The sequence below is a fragment of the Ursus arctos genome, unplaced genomic scaffold, assembly GCF_023065955.2.
Source record: "Ursus arctos isolate Adak ecotype North America unplaced genomic scaffold, UrsArc2.0 scaffold_29, whole genome shotgun sequence".
NCBI lineage: Eukaryota > Metazoa > Chordata > Mammalia > Carnivora > Ursidae > Ursus > Ursus arctos.
Genome location: NW_026622974.1, coordinates 13,069,062 through 13,091,667, shown reverse-complemented (window position 1 = coordinate 13,091,667; position 22,606 = coordinate 13,069,062). Strand labels below are relative to the sequence as shown.

Below are 22,606 nucleotides of genomic sequence, written 5' to 3'. Positions count from 1 at the left end.
TAGTGTTCAATCTATACTGATTAGTATTGGGTTATATATCATCCTACCTTAAATTTTTCCAGAATTTTTTTTTAAGGTTTTATTTATTTATTTGACAGAGAGAGACAGCAAGAGAGGGCACACAAGCAAGGGGAGTGTGAGAGGGAGAAGCAGGCTTCCCACCGAGCAGGGAGCCCGATGCAGGGCTTGATCCCAGGACCCCAGGATCATGACCTCAGCCGAAGGCAGACGCTTAACTGCTGAGCCACCCAGGCGCCCCCTGGATTTGAAGTTTCTTGTCTTAACTCAATTTTTTAAAATGGGAGGGCCCCAATAGTGCCTCGCATTTCCTTTGGTACTTTTTCCACCTTGCCCAGAGCTGTTAGTAGCCACTTGATAAATGTACAGTGATGGCCAAGAACTTGTGAGAGCCCCATATTTGTGAGAAACGTCAAGGTGAGTCATATTTTACCTTCCTGTAGCTGTGATATGACCTGTGATAAAGTGCTGAGAACAAGTGACTGCCCTCCTGGTTACTATGGAAGATAATGTCCCAGAGCCAAAGGTCAAGTATTATGGTGTAACATCCAACTACATGTTTGACAATATCATGAAAGTTACTGTCTGCATGAACTTGTAGTTCCCAGAAGATAGTAATTAATGGTGTTGGCTTCTTGGATGCTGCCTTTGCTCGAAAGTAAATGTATTAAAGAGTGATTTAACTCAGACAAAACCGAGTGAGAAAAAAGATACATATTCCTGCATATTATCTTAGCTATTAAAAAACAAATGTTTTCGTACATTAGTGTAAAAATTCATAGAAGGACTCATAATTTTTGTGCCCTGGGCCCCCACATAATCGTCCAGTCTTGCAAAGAAGGGAGGTACAAGGGGATGGGTTGGCAGTAGGACTGCAGTTGGTGGTACAGGAGAGTCAGCAGTAGTGAAAATTACCCTTTACAGACCCATAATATGCTCCTTCATTAATTTATTCATCAACACACATTTATCGTGAGCAGCTGTCTGTGCCAACTGCATGCCAGGTCCATGTGTAGGTGCTGGGAAGAGAGTTATGAACTTAATAAAAATTCTGCCTTCAAGGCATTTATCTTCTCGGGAGAAACACACTTTGTATAACCCCATAACCCCTAGAACCCCAGTGTACAGAAGGCTTATATGGAGAGGGCCAAATGTATGTTTATATGCAGATTTCCTCTGTTTCAGGGGTAGACAAATTGTGCTTTGGAGGCATATTCTGCCTGCTGCCTGTTTTTTTAAATAGACTGTGTGGGAACACAGCCCATTCATTTCTGTACTGTCTCCGTACTTGGTGCTGCACTGGTGGAGTTGAGTACTTGTGATAGAGACACAGTCCTCAACGCCTTAGATATTTACTAGCCCTTCACAGCAAACGCTTGCTGACCCCCGCCCTATTTTACTGCTTATAGTAAGCCTTTACCTCTCTGGTATGTTTTACTGACTTGTTGTGATGCCAGTGAAGCATCTTCCATTGAGTGAGATCAGCTCCGAGTTTAAGATTTTCACAGCCCTTGAGATATATGGTATGTTCTCGTTCACCCCCCCCATCTCCACCTCAGCCTGCCCTGCCCCTCCTTCAGCCACAAGGCGGTACTCAGGCAGGCCGCTGGGCCTGACTGTTGCCACCCTCGACAGCCTTCATTGGTAAGCTTGGGGGGACTGTCCCCAAGCTCATCCACAGATACACACAAGTCAGTGTAAGTTTTTTTCCTCTCGCTCTTCTGCGTCTCATGCTGACTGCAGCTCCTCCCAGGCCCCATGAGCCACCTATAGTGATGTGCCCTCGTTTAGAAATAATCTACAAGTGACTGAAGGCTTTTTTTGGTTCAGGGCAGGAGCACCCTTTGGTACAGTAGGAGAAGGAATGGGACGTCATGGATCCTTCTCGTGGTATTAAGGACCCTGGTGCATGAGGCATTCTTTGCTCAGAAGTAGGGTGGAAGGAGGAGAGGGAGAGAGAGCCATGGAACGGTGTCTGGGGAACAGCAGAGGCACACCAACTAGCTAATTTTCTTCTCCCCTCACTCCAGTTGCTGCAATAGCTAAAAGCATCTTGAATGCACGCCTTTGCCGAGGTAAAAGCAAAACAAATTCCAAGTAAAGAAGGTTCGTTTGGCCTTCTAGCTTTGAGCTGCTGTCCCCAGTGCAAAAAAAAAGTGCTAATCCAAGAGGCAAAGTACTTGGAAGACATTTTTGCTGAAATGAATATGGGCAGAAAGATTAGGCCCCGGAGAGAAAAATATAAACACAGATGTGCTATTTTTAGTACCCTTTTAAAATAAATTAACAGGATTAATTTAACTCTTGTAAAGTTATGACACATTTGGACCCAGAATACGATGCTTAGTTACCTGCAGGATAAGGTAAAATGGAACTCTGAAGTGCCATGAGAAGGGCCGTTTAATGATTTGGCACATATTTCAGCTTTCCTATGAGGACAGATAAGTTTCAGTGTAACACGATTAAGGCTGCGGGAGAAAAGCTGCTCAGAAGGGGCCGAATTGAGCAGGGCCAGTGAACCACAATTCCCAGACAAGACCAAGTTTGTGTACAGTTTTCTGTGTTCTCTCTTAAAAAATTAGTAACTGTCACATTTATTCAGTGACGGTCCAAGTTTCAGACTGACGAACGGACTACCGTTGTCCCTGCCTCCAGCCTGTGTTGCAGGCCGTGAATGAGCTGGGTAGCCGGTGTGAGCTGCTGGCCGGGGGCAGATGTTCTTGGCCTCCGCTGAGGACTGAAGCTGAAGGGAGGGAATTGGGGCAGATCGCAGGAAGGTTTTCCCTGATGTCACCTAGCTGGAGAAACCATGACATTTGTCTCAAAGATTTGCCGGAACTCTGCAGGCAAAAGAAAGCTGTATGTCTGTGTTCGTTGAGGACAGCTTTGCCCAAAGGCCAAAGGCCTGAGCTGATGATGTTGAAGAGGACTTTCTGTGATTCCCTGCGACGCAGTAGCACCAGCGTTAGGGTGGGAGGGCCCCGGCGGCCTGCCTGCGTCAGCCTTTCTATGGCATTTACTATTCTTCCATTCTAGAATTTCAGAGCATTTCAGGTCAGGTCAAACAATTTGGTGATCATTACGTTGCATGTGAGGAAATAGCTCTATGTTGGGATATACTTACCAAGGGTGTACAGGAAATAAATAGCAAAGACTAAATTCAAATTTTGACCATTGGAACAATGAGTTCCTACAGTGTGCAAGTGGAATGTGAGGTGTAAGGGCACAGAGATGAAGGAAGCACGGTGAGTGTCCTGCCAATGCTGAGGGCAGGCCTGCGTGTCACTGACCCCAGAGAAGGGCTGGCAGTGAGGTGGGGACAGGGTGCTATGGTGGCTGGGGGAGAGAGCTGTTAGCTGGCCTGTTGTGGGACGGGAGGCTCTTGAGGTGATGTTTGAGCTGAACTAAGGGAAGAGAAGGAGTAGATTCTGATCTGGGGGCCTGGCTGAATCAGCGGGGCACTGTCCCCTCTAACAGAGAGATGTCGTGTAGCGTACAGGGTCGCTCTGGGCTACTACCTTCCCTTTGCTAGCTTTTGTGCATGTGACAGGGAAAGTGGAAACACTGGTCCATTTTTTTTTTTTTTTTTTTTGGACAAAACTAACTTGAGTCCTGACACAGAGTCCCAGGACCACAGATCATTAGAGTGGGAAACCACCTCACTTCATCAAGTCCGATTGCACAGAAAGTAAACCCAAGGACCAAGAGGTACTCCTAGTCACAGGGGTTGGTGCCTATGGTCCTACCCATGTGGTCTGGACGAGATCGAGCAAATCCTGAGAGGACCGATTTCAGTGATCAAACTGCTATCTTACAAATGATGTATATTTCACATCCCAATCTCTCTATATACTCTGTTATGTATCCTATAAAGGAAAACCAAGAAATTGGACCCATAACATATTGGGCCTGCATCAAGTAGCATTATGGGAAAAAGTCTTCTGTTTAATGTTCATCAAAAGACGGGATGTGTTACCAAAAAATGGGTGTGTCAAGAGCATCTCAGTTTTTGCCAGAATAATGGTTTGGGACAATCTACAATATGTGACAGAGTCACAGAAAAACTTTACTGTTTGAGTTAAAAAGAGCATCTTTAAAAAGAGCACTAAATGATCCCAACAACAGTCTTTGCCCAAGAGTGGTGGGGGCGTGGGTGGTCAGGGTTTCCATCCTGGGTGGGTCCCATGATAAAGGCAAAGGCCGACGTCTCATACCCGGTATTAAAAACCCAAGGAGGGGCTCCTAGCTGGCTCAGTCAGTGGGACATCTGACTCTTGATCTTGGGGTCTTGAGTTCAAGTCCCAGGTTTCGTGTACAAATTACTTAAAAAAAAAATAAAATAAGTTCAAAAAAATAATAATATAAAAATAAAAACTTTTCCTTTAAAAAAAAAAACCACACAAAAATCAAGGAATGGTGATTGTTCCACAGGACAGGTGAAGACATTCAAACATCACTGCATCATTTGCTATTTAAAAGCAGTCAACAAGCCTGTGAGATCAGTCTATGTGACGATGCGTTTGAGTTGAAACTGGGACCCAGTCCCTCTTTGTCTGCATTCACTTTGCCTCCATTGTAGACAGTCGGTGCTGGGGAGGTCCCTGCTGGGTTCCCTGATGTTTTATTGCAGAACGAGGCCAACTAGAGCATGGCCACATCACTGGTTTCCATATTTGGACTTTGAGCTACAAAGTACTTCCAATTCCTCTCATTCTCACATCCTCAAAAGGTTTCATGATCTTTGGATCTTTTGCAACCTTTCTTTTGAGTTGGGTGCAGTCAGCCTGGGTTCCTATCTCAGTTCTGTCACCTACTAGTTATATAACCTTGGGCAAGTCACTTGTGTCTCAGTTTCCTTATCTAGAAAATTGGGGGGAGGCGGGTTGGTGATCACAGTACCATGGACAAGTTCCTTGTGCCTCAGTTTCCTTATCTGTAAAATAGGTATAATAATAGTGCCTACTGGTGGAGTATTGAGAATTGAATGAATTAATATATGCAAAGCACTTGAAATAGTACTATACACATACCAAGTATTTAAATTACTATCATCACTTTCCTTTGGGCTTATTTGATATATTAGGAGGCTAAGTGTGGATTAATTCTGGTGGGTGCTTTATCCAAGTTAATTCTTGGAATCAGAGCAGTATTTAGAGTACTGCCCATCAGCTGGTAGCTAATTCCCAAGAAAGGATGGGCTGCTGAATCCCATTCCCTTCTCAGGCAGTCCGTACCACGAGCTGCGAATTCAAATGCTGTCGGAGGCAGAGGAAGGAATACAGAAGATTCAGAGAAGCTGGGTATGTACTTGTGAAACAGTAAAGGAATTGCTCTTCTCTTTAAAAAAACAAAACAAAACAAAACATTTTTTTCTTCTCCAGTTTTTCTCCAAACAGGAGCGGTTTTTCAGGCTGTCTTTTACTTTGTCACTTTTGATGGAGGTCCAGGAACAGAGAAATATTTTTCTTTCAGTAAAACAAGTGGTGTGAAGGTACAAAAATAAATGACAACTGAAAATATTGGTAACATTGGATACCATGTGGTATCCATTTTAGGGACAACAGGCAAGATAGGGACTGTGATGAGCCTTGGGACCCTTGCTCAGTCTAAAAGGATGGTGACATTTCTCTGGCTTTTTATTACCATCGAAGGCTAAGGAGCTCATGTTATTAGGTCTTTGGTTTTTCCAGAGAAGCCCCAAATCTCATTTTTTATTAAAGATTTTTAATTTATTTATTCGACAGAGAGAGAGACAGCCAGCGAGAGAGGGAACACAAGCAGGGGGAGTGGGAGAGGAAGAAGCAGGCTCACAGCGGAGGAGCCTGACGTGGGGCTCGATCCCATAACGCCGGGATCACGCCCTGAGCCGAAGGCAGACGCTTAACCGCTGTGCCACCCAGGCGCCCCCCAAATCTCATTTTTATATGAGAGTCCCTATTTTTAAATATAGACTCAAAGCACACCTCTGAATTCAGTTCTCAGGCTGCTGGTTTGCTACCCCTGGTCCTCACTGTGTGGAGTCTACATATGCTAATGTCATATATTCAGGGATTTCAGCCAGAATTGTGAAGTCTTGTCCACTGTGCAAAATTAGAAATCCTCTCTGTCTTTCAGAGAGGAATGCCCTTGTTCATTGGGTAAGTAAGCACAGACTTCTGATAACATTCCTAAAACACTCAGCTTTGTGTGTTTTTTTTTTTAAAGATTTTATTTATTTACTTGACAGAGAGAGAGACAGCCAGCGAGAGAGGGAACACAAGCAGGGGGAGTGGGAGAGGAAGAAGCAGGCTCATAGCAGAGGAGTCTGATGTGGGGCTCGATCCCATAACGCCGGGATCACGCCCTGAGCCGAAGGCAGACGCCTAACCGCTACGCCACCCAGGCGCCCCAAACACTCAGCTTTGAGTGAATGAAAAGCATCGCTCTGTGATTCAGCTGATTGTCTGAAAGGCTTTGGGACTTACGTTGGAGAGTAGTAGGCTAAATGATATCCCCCAAAGATATCAGGTCCCCGGAACCTATGAATGTTACCTCGTATGGCAAAATAGACTGCAGATGTGATATGGGGTTTAAGGGATTTGAGGTGAGGAGAGTACCCTCGATTATCTGTGTGGGCCCTAAATGCAAATACAAGTTCTTATAAGAGAGAAGCAGAGGGAGATTTGACACCACCCAGAAGAAAAGGCCATGGGACCCCAGAGGCAGACACTGTAGTGATGTGGCCAGGGCCAGGGAACGCCAGCAGCCACCAGAAGCTGGAAGAGACAAGGAAGAGATTTCCCCCTAGAGCCCCTGAAGGAAGGACCCACACCTCAATCTCAGCCCATTGAGAAGCCCAGTACTGGACTCTGACCTCCAGAATTGTAAGAGAATAAATTTCTGTTGCCTGAAGCCACCAGGTTTATGGTAATTTGTTACAGCAGCCGTGGGAAACTACTGTAGCAGGTAAGGAAAACTTTTTATATGGGTAAATGGCATGTCCTCGGCAAAGAAATTAGCTATCATTTAGAGATCGGTGGGCCCAAAGCCTGGAGATTCCTAGCCAGTGGTTCACAAAGTGACTTCTCTTTACTTGGGCACCTATAGCAACCTCGTGGTCTCCACCCCTCCCAGGAACCTACCCCACCTGCCGGGTCTCCTGGTCATTGTATATGGCCCACCTCCTTCAGCTCGTCGGATCTTGTGTCTCCGAACTGAGCATAGTGCCTTGTGCATAATTCTTCACTTGTGTGATATGTTGTGGATACTTCCATTTTTTGAGCATATTTCAGATATTCCTGAATATCTGAAATAAATATTTGTATAATTTTTTAAAAGATTTATTTATTTATTTGAGAGAGAAAGAGGAGGAGTTGCGGCGGGGAGGGCAGAGGGAGAGGGAGGGACAGTCTTAAGCAGACTCTGTGCTGAGCGTGGAGCCCAACGTGGGGCTCGATCCCGGGACCCTGAGATCATGACCTGAGCCAAAACCAAGACTGCACCACCCAGGTGCCCTTAAATATTTGTATACTTCTATAAATATATATATTTCACATATTTCTGTATTGTGCAACATGAATGTGGGTAAACCTCACAACCATGGAAAAGACTACTTTGCTTTTTACCAAATTGTAATAATTGTAAAATGTTACCAATTGTAAAGAACCCAAAAGTAGAAACTGTCTTCTGTTCATGTACTGAGATCTCACTAGAATGACTTACAGACACAGTGTTGTGGAGAGGAGCTGACAAGACGGGCTGGAGAGGAACCAGAATGATGTGACTGGTTTGTTTTTATACTGAGTTGAGACTTGAGTTAGCAACAGTTAAGAGCCTAGTTTAGCTTAGTGGCTTTGGTTCTAAACGAGCATTCCAAAACAGGGAGTTAATAAAATACCCTGCAGTACCCAACTTTTTATTTCACATATGCATTCTACACATTTGATGTTTGCTTTTTTTAAAGAACCGACTCTGTAGATGTAAATGTCTCTCAGGCATCAAAGAGGAGTGTAGTACAAATAGTCATTAGTATGCTGAAACTGCTTTCTTAAAACTCAGACTGAGAGTTCTACGATTTCCTTGGTTGCCCTTAACTTAAACTCCCTTGTTCCGTGTGGTAAGTTTCACTATCAGCAGCACATAGACTGGTTCCCACGTGGGCATCAGAGCAGTCTTGTCCATTGGGCCATTATCAGAGGATCTGCAGAATCTGGGTTTAGGTGCCATCTGTAGAGAGTCCTTGTCTGGGAAGACCATCTGCCTACCATGGAGGGACCTTCAAGGCCTAAGAGAAGGTGGGTTTGGATAAACCCTGGGGAGAAGGAAGCCCAGTCCCAGTTGGCTAGTTGTCTAGGCAACCCTGAGTGACACCCAGGGCCATTTTGGACACTCATCCTTGTTTCACCCAAGATTTGTAGTCATTTGTTCTTCCAAAATGGAAGCAGATCATGGTGGATGGAAAATGAACCTTAGGCTAACAGAATTACCTTCTAATTTTTCTCCACCTATATTATATTCCTCTTTCAGTCTTCAAAACCATGCTGGCTACAGAAGTTCAATCGATTGGTAGATTGAACTATCATCTCCTATATAGATAGAATTTTGTATTTTATCTCTTAAATCAGAGTAGCCTTAGTCTACTGTATCCAGAATGCTTTCAGCCATACTCAATGGAATATCTAACATTGGCTTCAGGAACAAAGACCTTTAGTTAGATCATATAACAACAAATCTAAGGCTGGTATTTTCAGAGATCATGCAGCAGCCCAACGCGATCATCACAGACTCAGCCTCTTTCTTTCTTTTTATCCATTCTCCGCAGACAGGATTCTCATGGTTAGAGTTGATGTCTCATAGTCACTAAAAGGCTGTCTCAGCCCTAATTACTACAGTTTTATGCAACCATGTTTAAGGCAGAAACATAGAGCAACCTCTTTGTCAGCTGTCTTTATCAGGGAGGAGAGTCCTTCTCAGAAGCCTTTCTTTTTCCCTTCCCAGCTCACTTTCCTTTCCATCTTACGAGTGAGAGCCATAGTCCCATTCCCACATAGATTTCAGTGGCAAGTGGAAATGCTTTGCTTGGCATAGACCGATCAGAGTTCATGCCCTGGGGCTGTGGGAGGTGGCTGCCATCCCTGATTATGTTGGATCCTGAATAAAATCAGGGTTTTTGAAAATTAAGCAAGAAGGGCAGCATTGCTATTGGGTACATCAGCAAAAGCATCCGCTGCCTCCCCTTCTTTTTTCTAGTGCATTGTCCATTGCCCTGTTGTTTTCCCAGAGCAGCAGTGAGGTTTTGTTCAGTTTCAGATTATGACATGAGTCATCATATTTGGGCCACCACAAAAATGGCGAACAACTGAAAATACTGATCTCAAATGTATTTAACCACTTCCTGCTGGGATATGCTCAGAACTGACCGTGGGTGGACGGATGCTTCTTGTGTAATGCTAATTTGAATAATACCACTGCATTTTTTGAGTATGGGAAATAATTCACTAGAATAGAGACCAGTAGGCTCAGACAGTGGTCAGGCTCCTGCTCTCTAGATCCAGACATGGTACAACTAATCCTTCTTTCTTACACCCCTCTGTACACTTGAAACAATGATCGTGGCTCCCCAATTCTCTTTTACTTCAAGTATTCTTTCTTCAACTACTTTTCTTGTGCTTTTATTTAGGCCCTTTATTATGTTCTTTAATGTCTTTCTTGAAGTTTGTCACCCAAAGTTGAAATGACCAGAGTTGTGCAATGTATCAACCTTGTCTGAATGCTGTGCTCCTAATAAGAGCTCCAATAATGCATTATCTTTGGAAAAAATAAACAACGTTAGAACTACTTGTACTGTCTACTGAGCATCTGAGCATCTCCAATGAGAGGTTTTGTACATATGTCAAATCCTACACCTTAGAAAGCAGAACCCATCATCTCCGCACCTTGTCCAAGTAACACATGTACACACATTCCATATTCCGAACCTGTGTCTCCCGTATCGGAGAGTCCCATCCAGGTCCTTTGTTCAGGCCTTCAACATGTATCACGTGGACTCCTGCCAACCCTCCAAACTCTTCTCTCTGCCTCTAGTCTCTCTATCCTAACATCTGTGTGGTCTCCAAAGCAATCTTCCTCCTGCCATTTCCCTACTTAAAAGCCCTGGAGAGCTCCTGTCTGCAAGGTAAGACCAAACTCCTCCATGACAAATATAACCCCTTCTCAACTGGGCCCCACCCTGACTTTCTTTCTTTCTTTTTTTTTTTTTTTTTAAGATTTTATTTATTTATTTGACAGAGATAGAAACAGCCAGCGAGAGAGGGAACACAAGCAGGGGGAGTGGGAGAGGAAGAAGCAGGCTCATAGCGGAAGAGCCTGATGTGGGGCTCGATCCCATAACGCCGGGATCATGCCCTGAGCCGAAGGCAGGCGCTTAACCGCTGTGCCACCCAGGCGCCCCCCCCACCCTGACTTTCTAAGCATTTCCTGCCATTTCCTTACTGCCTTAATGGTCTTTATGCCTTAGCCCCATACTTCACAGCCTGGTTGCACATTAGAGTCACCTGGAAAGCTTTCTTAACTACTGAAACTCATTTCCCCACCCCTGACCTGACCCTTAGAGGTGAGGCCTGGGCATCAGTATTTGTTAAAAGGGGATTCTAATGTTCAGCCAGGGATAGAACCACTGGGCATTGGCCGTCTCATGAACACACCAAGGTCCTGTACCACCAATCTTTTGCACATAGTTTCCTCCATCTATAATTCCTTTCTCTCCCTTTTCTGTATAATAAAACCTTGCTCATTCTTCAGAACCTCAGTACTGCTTCTTCTCTGAAGGATTGTCAGATCCCTCCCTCCACCCAAGATTTGGCTGCTCTCTCTACCATATTCTCATAGTACTTTCTGCATTTTTCATGATCATGTCAGTTGTGAGTTATTTAAGGAAGGACCCTTACCTAGTTCATAGCGTGCCCCAAAAGCTTTGTATAATACTTAGCATCTCAGTAAAGGTTCAATAAAATTGTACGCTCTCAACCTGACATCAGTGCCCGAGGAGACACCAGTTTGATCCATTGTACAATCACTATGTAATCACCTGAAATAATGTAAGATTAAAAAGCAGCTATCATGGCATGGTGAGAGTCCGATGTTGCTAGAGTAATTGAATTTTGTGCTATGATAATATGACAGACTGTAACAAGGAGAAGTTGTGAGGGTGACAGTGTGTGAAATGAATGACTCACTGTATCTTGACTTCAACTAAAGTTCTTAATTCTTTCACAAGTGGCTTTCTCAATGATGATCTAGAAGCGTTGTCCCAATTATACAATTTAATTGGATGAGGAAGTAGTGGGATATTACCTACCAAAGAAAGGCTTCTAGGATTAATAATTTATAGATATGAATCAGTAATATAATGCCATTGCAAAAAGAAAAAAAAAGTGGGGGAGAGCCCATATGCTACTGGAATGTACATCATTATTAAGGTTGGTCATCACAGCTCATCAAGGAGATGGAGATATGTGTGAGGATTCAGAGATGAATGCCAAAGATAATTAAAGGAGTGGAAAAAGGTCCTATGAGGAAAGGTTACATAATTAAAGTAGAAGGCTGAGAGACACACATGTGATTACTAATTTCATGTACATACACATTTGTGGGATAGTTTCTTTATATCTGCAAAAAAACGAAGCATGAAGAAATTAGCTTAAATTAGAACAGGCAAGTTTTAGTTGGACATTAAGAAAAATATTCTAATTAGCTGGATTACAAAATGCAAATCTGATCATGTTATTCTTAAGTTAAAAAAACAAAAACAAAAAACCTTGGGGCACCTGGGTGGCTCAGTTGATTAAGCATCTGCCTTTGGCTCAGGTCATGGTCTTGGGGTCCTGGGACCAAGCCCTGTGTCGGCCTCCCTGCTCAGTAGGAAGCCTGCTTCTCCCTCTCCCTCTGTCCCTCCCCCTGCTTGTGCTCTCTCTCTGTCAAATAAATAAATAAAATCTTGTAAAATAAAAAATATAGATGGAGGTAAATATGAAAACGAAGGAAAAGGGAAAACAAACGCAGAGTCAAAAATTGCTTATGCTGTGGTTCAAGTACTCCTTCTGCGTTGTGTTGAGACGCAGCCATGATGTATGATAGTGTTGTTGTTGTTGTTGTTGTTGTTTTAAAGATTTTATTTATTTATTTGACAGAGAGAGAGACAGCAAGAGAGGGAACATAAGCAGGGGGAGTGGGGCAGGGAGAAGCAGGCTTCCCGCTGTGCAGGGAGCCCAATGTGGGGCTCAATCCCAGAACGCTGGGATCATGACCTGAGCCGAAGGCAGATGCTTAACGACTGTGCCACCCAGGCACCCCAATAGTGTTCTAATATTAAGTTTTATTGAATAAATCTACACTTGTATGTCTTAAGCTGAAATAAAATGTTTGCGATATGTATCTTTTTAAAGATTCACTTGCTCTACCATTCTGAGGAGAACTTTCTGAACTTCTAATGTAGAATAATTTCAAACATACAGAAAACTTGCAAGACTAGTACAAAGAATACCCAAATACCTTTACGCACGTTCACCTGTTGTTAACATTTTACCCCATTTGTTCCCCCTCTCTCTACACACACCATACACAATATTTTTCTTCTACCCTGTTGAGAATAAATTGCATACATCATGGTCCTTTACTTATAAGTCCTTCAGGGTATATTTTCTAAAAATAAGTCTATGTTCCTCCACGGAACTGCAGGACAGATATCAGCTTCAGTAAATTTAATACAGATGCAATACTTTTACCTAATCTACTATATATATTCCAATCCTTTCCATTGGCCCAGTGATGTCCTTTGTAGTACTTTCGTCTCCTTTGGTACAGGACCCAGTCGAAGCCTATGTTTTTCAAAATGGCAGCCGAGGCCCTCCACAAACACAACTCTGGGGTTCTCTCTCTCCAGTTGTAATCTCCCCACCTCTCCCTCCCTCCCTCCCAGGTTGATGTCTTTGTTTCTGCTCCTTGGACTGCTAGAATGCCTTACCTTACAAAACACCTACTTTTCTTGTTCTCTCAAGCTCTATCTTTTGTGAAGACTTTGCTTATGCCCATCCTCAGCCCAGATGGAACTGACTCAGCTGTGTAAGCCAGGGGACTTTCCCTTTAACCTCTCCCATGTCCTATACCTGAAACCTAAGCATACTTGAAATATCTTAGTGCATATTCATGAGTACATATCTGGGCCCACCCACCACCCTCATCCCCCTGCCATGAGACTCTAAGATCTTCGAAAAAAGGAACAATATTTTATATTCTTTGTGACCCCAGGCTTGAACATAGGGTCTGTCACATAGGAGGTGTTTTGTAAGTAGTTATTAATCAGCAGTGGACTATATCACCGTGAAGGGCTGCAGTAGGAACTTGCAGGGAGTTCGATCCTGTCATGCTTCAAGAGGAAGGAAAGTGCCCCTTTAATCAGGGGCCTTAAAATGGCTCTGGGGGAGGGGAATGAGTTCAGGGTGGGGGAGGTTGGTCTCTGAAAGCTCTCCAGTTATATCATAGAGTATGATGAAATCAGGCATAAGTTTTACATTTAAAGCTTCCCAAAGACCCACACAACCTTCGCAAGAACATAGACTGGACTTCTTTTTCACCCACCTCCCCTCTGGCAACCACAGTTCTTTATATTTAAGAGTCTGTTTTTTGGTCTCTTTTTGTTTTGTTTTGTTTCTTCAATTCCACATATGAGTGACATCGTATGGTATTTGTCTTTCTCTGACTGACTTATTTCACTTAGCATTATACTCTCTGGGTCCATCCCATGTTGTTGCAAATGACAAGATTTCATTCTTTCTGGTAGCTGAGGAATATTCCATTGTGTGTATAAAGCACATCTTTATCCATCCATCTATCAATGGACACTTGGGCTGCTTCCATATGTTGGCTATTCTGAATAATGCTGCAGTAAATATAAGGGTGTATATATGTTTTTGAATTCATGTTTTCGTTTTCTTTGGGGGGAATTATTGGATCAGATAGTAATTCTATTTTAATTTTTTGAGGAACTTCCATGCCGTTTTCCACTGTGGCTGCACCAGTTTACATTCCCGCCAGCAGGGCATGAGTGTTCTTTTTTCTCCACATCTTTGCCAACGCTTGTTGTTTCTTGCGTTTTTTTATGTTAGCCATTCTGAAAGGTGTGAGGTGGTATCTTGGTGGTGGTTTTGACTTACGTTTCCCTGATGATGAGTGATGTCGAGCATCTTTTCATGTATCTGTCGGCCACCTGTATGTCTTCTTCGGAAAAACGTCTGTTCAAGGTCCTCTGCCCAGTTTTAGTTTCTTTAGTATTGAGTTGTATACGTTCTTTATATATTTTGGATATTAACCCCTTATCAGATACATCATTTGCAGTTACCTTCTCCCATTTAGTAAGTCATGACTGGATTTATTTTTTAAGATTTTATTTTTAAAAAATTTGTAATGTAATCTCTACCCCCAACGTAGGGCTCAAACTTACAACTCTAAGATCAAGAGTCACATGCCCTACTGACTGAACCAGCCAGGTGCCCCTGGATTTATTTTTTTAATTCCAAACTAATTTTAGACTTCCAGAAGAGTTACAGAAAACCGTACAGAGAATTCCTAGAAATCCAGCTTCACCTGATATTAATAAGTTCTATAACCGTAGAACAATGATCAAAACCAGGAAATTAGCATTGGTACAGTGCTATTAACTAAACTACAGATCTGATTCAGATTTCACCAACTTTTCCACTAATGTCTTTTTTCTGTTCCAGGGTTCTACCCCACGTTGCACTTAGCTGTCACATCTCTTAAATGCCTCCAATCTGTGACAGTTCCTCAGCCTGTCCTTGCCTTTTATGATCTTGCCACTTTTAAAGACTGTTGGTCATTTGTTTATAGAATGTCCCTCATTTGGGGTTAGTCTGAAGTTTTCTTATGAATAGATTGAGGTTCTGCATTTTTGATAAGAATACCACGGAACAAACTGAGGGCTACAGAGGGGAGGGGGGTGGGGGAATGGGATAGACCGGTGATGGGTAGTAAGGAGGGCACATATTGCATGGTGCACTGGGTGTTATACACAACTAGTGAGTCATCGAGCCTTACATCGGAAACTGGGGATGTACTGTATGGTGACTAACATAATATAATAAAAAATCATCATTAAAAAAAAAAAAAAAAAGAATACCACGGAACAGATGTGCCCTTCTCAGAGCATCATGTCCAGGGTTCATGATGTCATAAGTTTTATTAATGGTGACATTGAATTTGATCACTTGGGTAAGGAAGTGTCTGCTTGATTTTTCCCTATGGAGTTACCATCTTTCCCTTTGATGTTAATAAGTGTCTTAGAGATACTTTGAAACTATGTAAATATCCTGTTTCTCCTCAACCTTTTATCCACTCATACTTGCATCCATCAGTGGCTGTTGTCTGCAACAAATCTTACTGTGGTATTTGCCTAACAGTTTTTATTTCCCTCTTTCCTTCAACATTTCTTGATTGGAATTCTTCTGGAAGGAGAACCTGCATGGACTGGATTTAGATGCAGAATGTCACATACTTCTAATCAGTATTTTCTCATCTTTTGATTTTTCAGATAATTAGTTTGACAGCCGTATTTTCCTCAGGGTGCCTGTCAACTCAGTTGGTAGAGCCTGTGACAACTCTTGATGTCAGGGTCGTGAGTTCAAGCTCCATGTTGGGTGTAGAGCTTACATTAAAAAAACGAAACAAGCAAAAAAACTTTATTTTTATTTTAGCATTTTTATTTTATTAATGTCTACATAAGAGCATTGTAATCACTGAACGTTATTACTATATTTTCTTTATTATAGGCAGATTAAATGACTCCGTTTTATAAATTGCAAAACCAATGATTTGTTATTAAAGAAAACACAACTGAATGACTTTTAAAAGGGCACACCCTACATACAGACCTTAAGAAATTAGTCGTTCTTTGTTTAGCTTCTATATGTCTGGTAGTAAAAATAATACTGTTGATGCCTAGCCACAAATAGTTCGTGGAGCACATGTAAATTCCCTATTGGGAGAACTTTAATTTTAACATCTCTTGGCTTTGTTACATTGTAAATCATAGCAGAATTACACCGAGCTCAGTATATTTAGAACAGACTTTTGTGGCTTGGCAATTTTTGTCGATGGTAGTTTTCATGCAGTGTTTGCCCACAGTGGCTGGTCAGCAGAAAAGCCCAGAATTGCAACTGATTCATTTCTGAGTCAGTGACAAATTCACTTTCCACGAATGGTATCTCTCATCTTATAAAAATTAAAAAGAGCATTATTTAGGCCAGAGGTTGGCAAATTTCTTCCATAAAGGTCCAGATCATAAATATTTTAGGTTTTGTAAGCCATTTAGTCTTTGTCACAACTACTGAGTTCTGCTTTTGTGTGTGAAAGCATTTGTAGACAATATGTGAGTGGCCATAACCATGTTCCAGTAAAACTTTATTTATAACAACTGGTGGCCGGCAGGAGGGGTATCGTTTGCTGACCCCTGATTTAGACAATAAAAATACACAAACTAAAAATGTACATTAGCAGTTACCCTTGTCTCTCATTTTTCTCTACAGGCAGAAGACTGATCTTTGAAAATATGTATTTGGGAGATAGTCACGTTCTATTGAATACCTTGTGCTGGTGCTGCCATCGAAAAATCTGGTTACACTCCGGGGAGGCCTGCCGCCTCTGCAGGACTGCACCGCCTCGGCCCTGAGATGAGTGTCCGGCCTGAGCGGGCACACCATGAATAGATACACAACGATCAAGCAACTCGGGGATGGAACCTATGGTTCCGTCCTACTGGGACGAAGCATTGAGTCTGGGGAACTGATTGCCATTAAAAAGTAAGTTTTATTCTTCCACTCACATCAGTTCATCAACTACACATTGTCAGCCTCATTTGAACCCTACCCTCTGGGCTTTTCATCATTGAAAAATTTCTAAAGGGGAGTGGGTGGAAGGCACGGTGGAAAGTCTTAGACGTTGATTTCTGCAGGCTGGGTGATTGTTGGCTCTGGAATGTTCACGGCAGAGGTCTTAAACACATTCCTACTTTGGATTTGCATAGGGCACTAGAACTTTTTCAAAGTATCTTATATTGTGACATAGTAACGAGCAGGTTTAGAAACATTTTATTGGAAAGGAAACTGTATTAGTTACCTCTTGCTGCATAACAACTTACCCCAAGAATTCATGGTTTAAAACTACACACATTTATCAGTTTCTGTGAGTCAGGAGTCTGGGCAGGGCTTAGGTGAGTTCTTTACTTTAGGGTCTCTCCTGAGGCTGCAGTCAGGTGTTGGCCAGTGCTGGGGTCTTCGCTGAAGGCTGGACTGGGAAAGGATCCACTCCAGGCTCACTCACGTGATTGCGGGAAGCATTCCATACCTCCCTCCCTCGTGGTTGCACTGAGAACCTCACGTCCCTCCTGGCTGGTTGGCTAGAGGCTCTCCTCGGTCCTTTGCCATGTGGGCCTCTCCAAAGACTAGTTCACAACGTGACACCTTGGTTCAAGACGTGGGGGCCATGAAGGCCATAAGAGAGGCTTCTACCAAGATGGAAGTCACATCTTTTTGCTTTTGTAAACTAATCACAGAAGTGACCTCCTCTCACATTGCTGTATTCCATTGGTTAGAAGCAAGTTATTGAAGGAGAGGCGTTATCCCAGGCTCTGAAAGCTAGAAGGTGGGTGTCTTCAGGGACCATTTTAGGGCCTGCCTACCATACCCATCTATGTCTAGTCACTTTCTCAATGTCCCCAGTTGGATGCCCTGCGGACATTTCAGACTCATTATATCCCAAACTGAGCTTTTATCCAACATTTTCCCTCTCTTACCCCAAACCTGTTTTTCCTTCGGTGTTCCCTCCCCATCCCTTCAAAACCTTCACGTCCTCCTAACCTCCCTCTGTATGCCCACCCCTGGCCATCTAGACCCTAGATTCTAACTACTATGTATTTATCTGCTCCACCTACTTCTCTGTGTTCTCCCTACGAACCTCCCATTCAGCCCATCACCATTTACTACCTCTACCACTAGAATAATCTCTGTAGGGTTCTTAGCTTCCGGTCTACCCCTCTCCATTCCAGTCTGAAGGGATTACTTTCGACACATGAATCGAATTGTCTAAAATCATTTGCACCAAACACTGTGTCCCTGCTGCCGTATCTCATCACCTTGTCCCACCTGACTTCAGTGTGCTGTGGTGTATAGTTCCATGCGCACTACCACAACCCCCCCAAAGCACATGGGGGACTCTCAACCAGGGTACCCTCCACATGGGCTAACAGAAGGCCCCCAGCAGGACTGAGCGCCAGTTGCACACCTTGGTGTCAGCTCAGTAATGCACACTTTAGTAGGTTTCCGATGTCTGTGTTCCCAGTTTCCCTGCTTCTTGTCCTGGCTTCCTGGAATCACGTCCCAAATAAACTATCTGCATCAAAGTCCTTGCCTCAGGCTCTGCATTCAGAGGAACCCAAACTACAGCATTTTGTAATACCTTCCTATCAATTTTAGGATCAAGCCCCCAATTTTTAATGTGACCTACCACTGCTGCATCACTCAGCTGCTCCCTGTTTTCTTCAGTCTGATCTCCTGTCACTACCTCCCCTGGCCGACATCTTTCCCCCACTCTGGCTTTTCAGCTTCTTGAACTCCTCAAACCCCTTTCTGCTCCTCGTCTTCACATCGATATTCCCTGCCTCCCGCCTCCAGGGGCTAAATTCTCCTGATCCTTCGGGTCTTAACTGAAAGATCACCTCATTCCAGAAGTGCTTCCTGATACCCTCAGACTAAATTAGTCACTTTGGGGTCTTCTCTCACCATGTCCTGTGCCTTTCCTTCTCAGCACTCCGCACACAAAGTGATGATTAATTGCCCGCCTTCCTGCTGTGATGTCAGGTCCACAAGGGAGGCCCCTCTCACCGTTGTATCCCAGTGCCTGAGAAAGCCCCTGCCACGCGGGAGGGGCTTAAGAATATTTGGGGCATAAATTCCACCAGCAGACGGTGTGACATTGGGGACAGAGTGTGAAAGTGAGGGAGAGAGTTGGAAGTTGGCCTCTTATTAGCCAGCAGGGAGACCTTGGGCGAAATCACGTGACTTCTCTGTTTCTTCATTTCCTCCCTTGTCCCATCTATTTCCCGGAGCTGCTGGAAGAGTCCAGTGAGACCATGTGGTTCCCGTGTGATGAAAGATAGAACCTTGAAACTTGGGTTTCTGGTTAGCCCATAAGGTTCTCGTTCTCTCCCCTCAGGCTATAGGCCGGGGTTGGCAAACTCCTTCTGTACCGGGGCCACACAGTAAATATTTCAGGGTTTGCAGGCCACGTGGTCTCTGCCCCAGCACGGTTCTGCGGTCATGTAAAAGCAGCCATAGGTCACGTATACATGAATGAGTGTGTTTGTATTCCAGTACAACTCTTCATGGAAACTGAAATTTGAATTTCATAAAATTATCACACATCATGAGATCTTACTCTTCTTTTGATGTGTTTTCCCCAACTATTTAAAAATACAGACGTCATTCTTAGCTCATGAGCTGCGCAGAAAGAGATGGTGGCGTGGAGTTGGCCCATGGGCCATAGTTTGCCAACCCCTGCACCAGAGGGTCTAAAACTGTGTTGTCCAGCAGGGTAGCAAGTAACCATAGGGCATTTAAATCTGAATTTTATTAAAAATTAAGTCCCTATGTTACGCTAGCCATATTCCAAGTACTCACTACCCAGATATGTGTAGTCTGGTGGCTACCATACTGGACAGTACAGAGCATCCCCATCTAGAAAGCTCTGTTGGAGAGCCCTGGTCTGGATCAAATAAGCCTGAGGGATTTGCCTCCAGGGCGAGGTTAGCCCATTAGCGATGGAGCAAGAGCACAGAAGAGATCTCCTTGCACTGCCCTGCACCACCTCTGCTGAGAGATTTTGTGATGTAGGATTGATCGCACTGCCAGATTTTAAAATGAATGTTTTGGGTAGTATAATATTTGGTAGAAATTGAAACCAGCTTTAAGCACTATTCATTAGATTCAGAATGAAAACATTGTTTCGTTTTGTTTTGGGTTTGGGGTTTTTTGGGTTTTTTAGTTTTGGAGGGGTTTTGTTTTTCTACCCCCTCCCGAAGAAGGAAAACATTTTTAAACGAGAAGGTTTAACCCGTTACTGGGAATAAGCACGCTATTTGTTTCTTTGCTCTCTTTTAGAATGAAAAGAAAGTTTTATTCCTGGGAGGAATGCATGAATCTTCGGGAGGTTAAGGTATTTATTAATACACCAGGGAATAATTTATGTACGGTTGATTAAAATACCTTTATACTTGCTTAGATTTATGGTTGATACAGTCATTCTGTTTGAATTGCTCCTCTGATGCCAACAAAAGGGGACAAATGACAACATTATTACAGGTAATAGCTCAAAGTAGAAGATTGCTCTGCTATTGTATTAGTGAACATAGGTCTTTAAATTTTGGTATAGTACTGTTAACTACACCACGGGTTTATTCTGATCTCACGCATTTCCCGTGAACGTCCTTTGCCTTTCCAAGTGTGATGAAATACATACATGAAATTTACCGTATTACGAATTTGTAAGTGCTCTCTTCAGTGGTATTAAGTACGTTCATATTGTACAGTCATCACCTCCAGCCACCTCCAGAACTCTCTTCATCTTGCGCACTTGAAACTCTGAACCTGTTAAACAACAACCCCCTGTGACCCCTCTGCCCCCAGCCCTCGGCAGCCACCATTCTACTTTTTGTCTCTACCAATCTGACTACTCCATGTACCTCAGATAAGTGGAGTCATACCCTATTTCTTTTTTGTGCCTGGCTTGTTTCACTTGGCATCATGTCTTCAAGGTCCATGTCCTAGCCTGTGTCAGAGTTTCCTTCCTTTTTAAGGCGAAATCCTATTCGTTTGTAACTATATGCCACATTTTGTTGATCCATTCACCCGTTGACGGACACTCGGGTTGCTCTCACCTTTTGGCTGTTGTGAACCTTCCCATTTCTTTAAGCTCTTCCTTTCCACTGGCTCCTTCTCTTCAGTCTCGAAATAAGTATATGTACCCTCCTGGATCAGCTGAGCAGGGAGCCCAGTGAGGAACTTGGTCCCAGGACTCGATTATGACCTGAGCCGAAGGCAAATGCTTAACCGACTGAGCCACCCAGGCGCCCCTCCAGTTCGTTTTCTCAAGCATTTTCTTGCCTGTGGTGTTGGGTACTGTCCTCTCCCAGGGCTGTGTGACTCTGCTTTTGCCCCGCTGTCCTACCTCTTTCTTGCCTTACCAAGTGCTCTGTAGTTCACCCTTTAAATAGTGATGATTTCTCACTTTACATCCTTAGCGGATTTTCTCCTTTGCTCTGAATCTCCTTCCAAGTAATTTCACTTACTTCCCTCACTTCAGTGGTCTCATCAAATCTTTTATCCTTAGTAAGCATTAGACCAGGGGTTGATGAATGGTCACGTCCTGTTTAAATGTAATTTTGTTGAAAGAGTTGCCACTTGTTTACGTATTGCCTATGGCTGATTTCATGCTTTGCTGGCAAAGTTGAGTAGTTGGGGCAGGGACCGTATGACCTAGAAAGCCTAAAATATTTATCCTCTGTCCCTTTAAGAAAAGTTTGCTGACACCTGCCTCCCACATATCCAACTGCTTCGTGGAAATCATTGCCTGAATTTTCTAGAATGTCTGCCTCCCCCAGTGCTCCTGTTTTTTCCCTCTTCTGTTAATAATCATTTACCCGTTCACCCAGAAACTGCAGCTCACTGCAGGTGGCCTGTGTGACCTCACTTCCGCCACATCTTATCCACCCCGTGTGCTGCCCCCAGAACGATCTCGGCGACATTTAGCTGTTCGCACACTATCTACCATTTCTTGAGACACTACTATGAGCCAGGCAGCACGTGCACTGTCTTATTTCATCCTTACAACTACCCCACGAGGAAACTGTTAGGACCTTGGGTGTGCTGCTGAGAACAGCCAAGACCCAGAGACTCAGTCACTTGCTTGAGGTAAATACAACTCTAAGCCGCAAAGCTTGGTTTCAGACCCGTGTTTGTCCGGCTTCAATGGCATATACACCTGGCATCCAACCAGTGTCTTCCCTGCCCACTTCCCCCATCAGAGTCTTCTGGATGCACTTCCTTCAGAACCAAACTGGGGCAGTTCTCATCCCTCATCCACGCCATTCCACTCCCACACCCATACCTAGGAAGGGCTTCTCTCCTGGCACAGCCTTTCCCTCCCACTGACTTCGTCTAAATGCTATTCTTCCTTCATGTCACATTGTGGATGATACACTCATTGACCATTCGGAGTTTGCTGATTACTCCTTCTTGAAACATAGCTAATGTTCCTTGTCTCTGTCATTCTCTTGACCCTAATAAAATCTCCCTCATTCTGTTCTGTGGATTTTGTATTCATGCCCTCTCTTCTTAATTAGGTTGTTTGCCTCTTACAGGCAAGGACTGTGTCTCATGCCCCCGAGTACCATTGAGGAGCAATACGTTGTAGTTTTGTTTAATTGTTTTTTTTTTTTAATATTTTATTTATTTCACAGAGAGAGAGACAGCGAGAGAGGGAACAC

At 43.5% G+C, this 22,606-nt stretch overlaps 2 protein-coding genes across 4 annotated transcripts in view; both read left to right on the top strand.

Annotated features, from left to right (window-relative positions):
- Nucleotides 1-22,606, top strand: part of CILK1 (ciliogenesis associated kinase 1) — a 57,706-nt gene that overhangs the window by 4,302 nt on the left and 30,798 nt on the right. Inside the window, exons 2-3 of one of the 3 annotated variants that reach the window (XM_026507235.4) lie at nucleotides 16,596-16,868; nucleotides 20,223-20,277. In XM_026507235.4, the coding sequence (XP_026363020.1) occupies nucleotides 16,768-16,868; nucleotides 20,223-20,277 (156 nt within the window). In that variant the 5' untranslated portion in view covers nucleotides 16,596-16,767. Of the gene's footprint in view, nucleotides 1-16,595; nucleotides 16,869-20,222; nucleotides 20,278-22,606 lie in introns of those variants that run through there. The other 2 variants (XM_044387165.3, XM_057304029.1) reach the window with 2 other exon arrangements.
- LOC130542016 (uncharacterized) lies at nucleotides 16,619-16,868 on the top strand. Its single transcript, XM_057304030.1, has one exon. The coding sequence runs from the start codon at nucleotides 16,619-16,621 to the stop codon at nucleotides 16,736-16,738; it is 120 nt and encodes a 39-aa protein (XP_057160013.1). The 3' UTR covers nucleotides 16,739-16,868.

Coding starts and splice junctions, on each gene's coding strand:
- LOC130542016 (XM_057304030.1), top strand. CDS start 16,619: ATGTATTTGGGAGATAGTCACGTTCTATTGAATACCTTGTGCTGGTGC.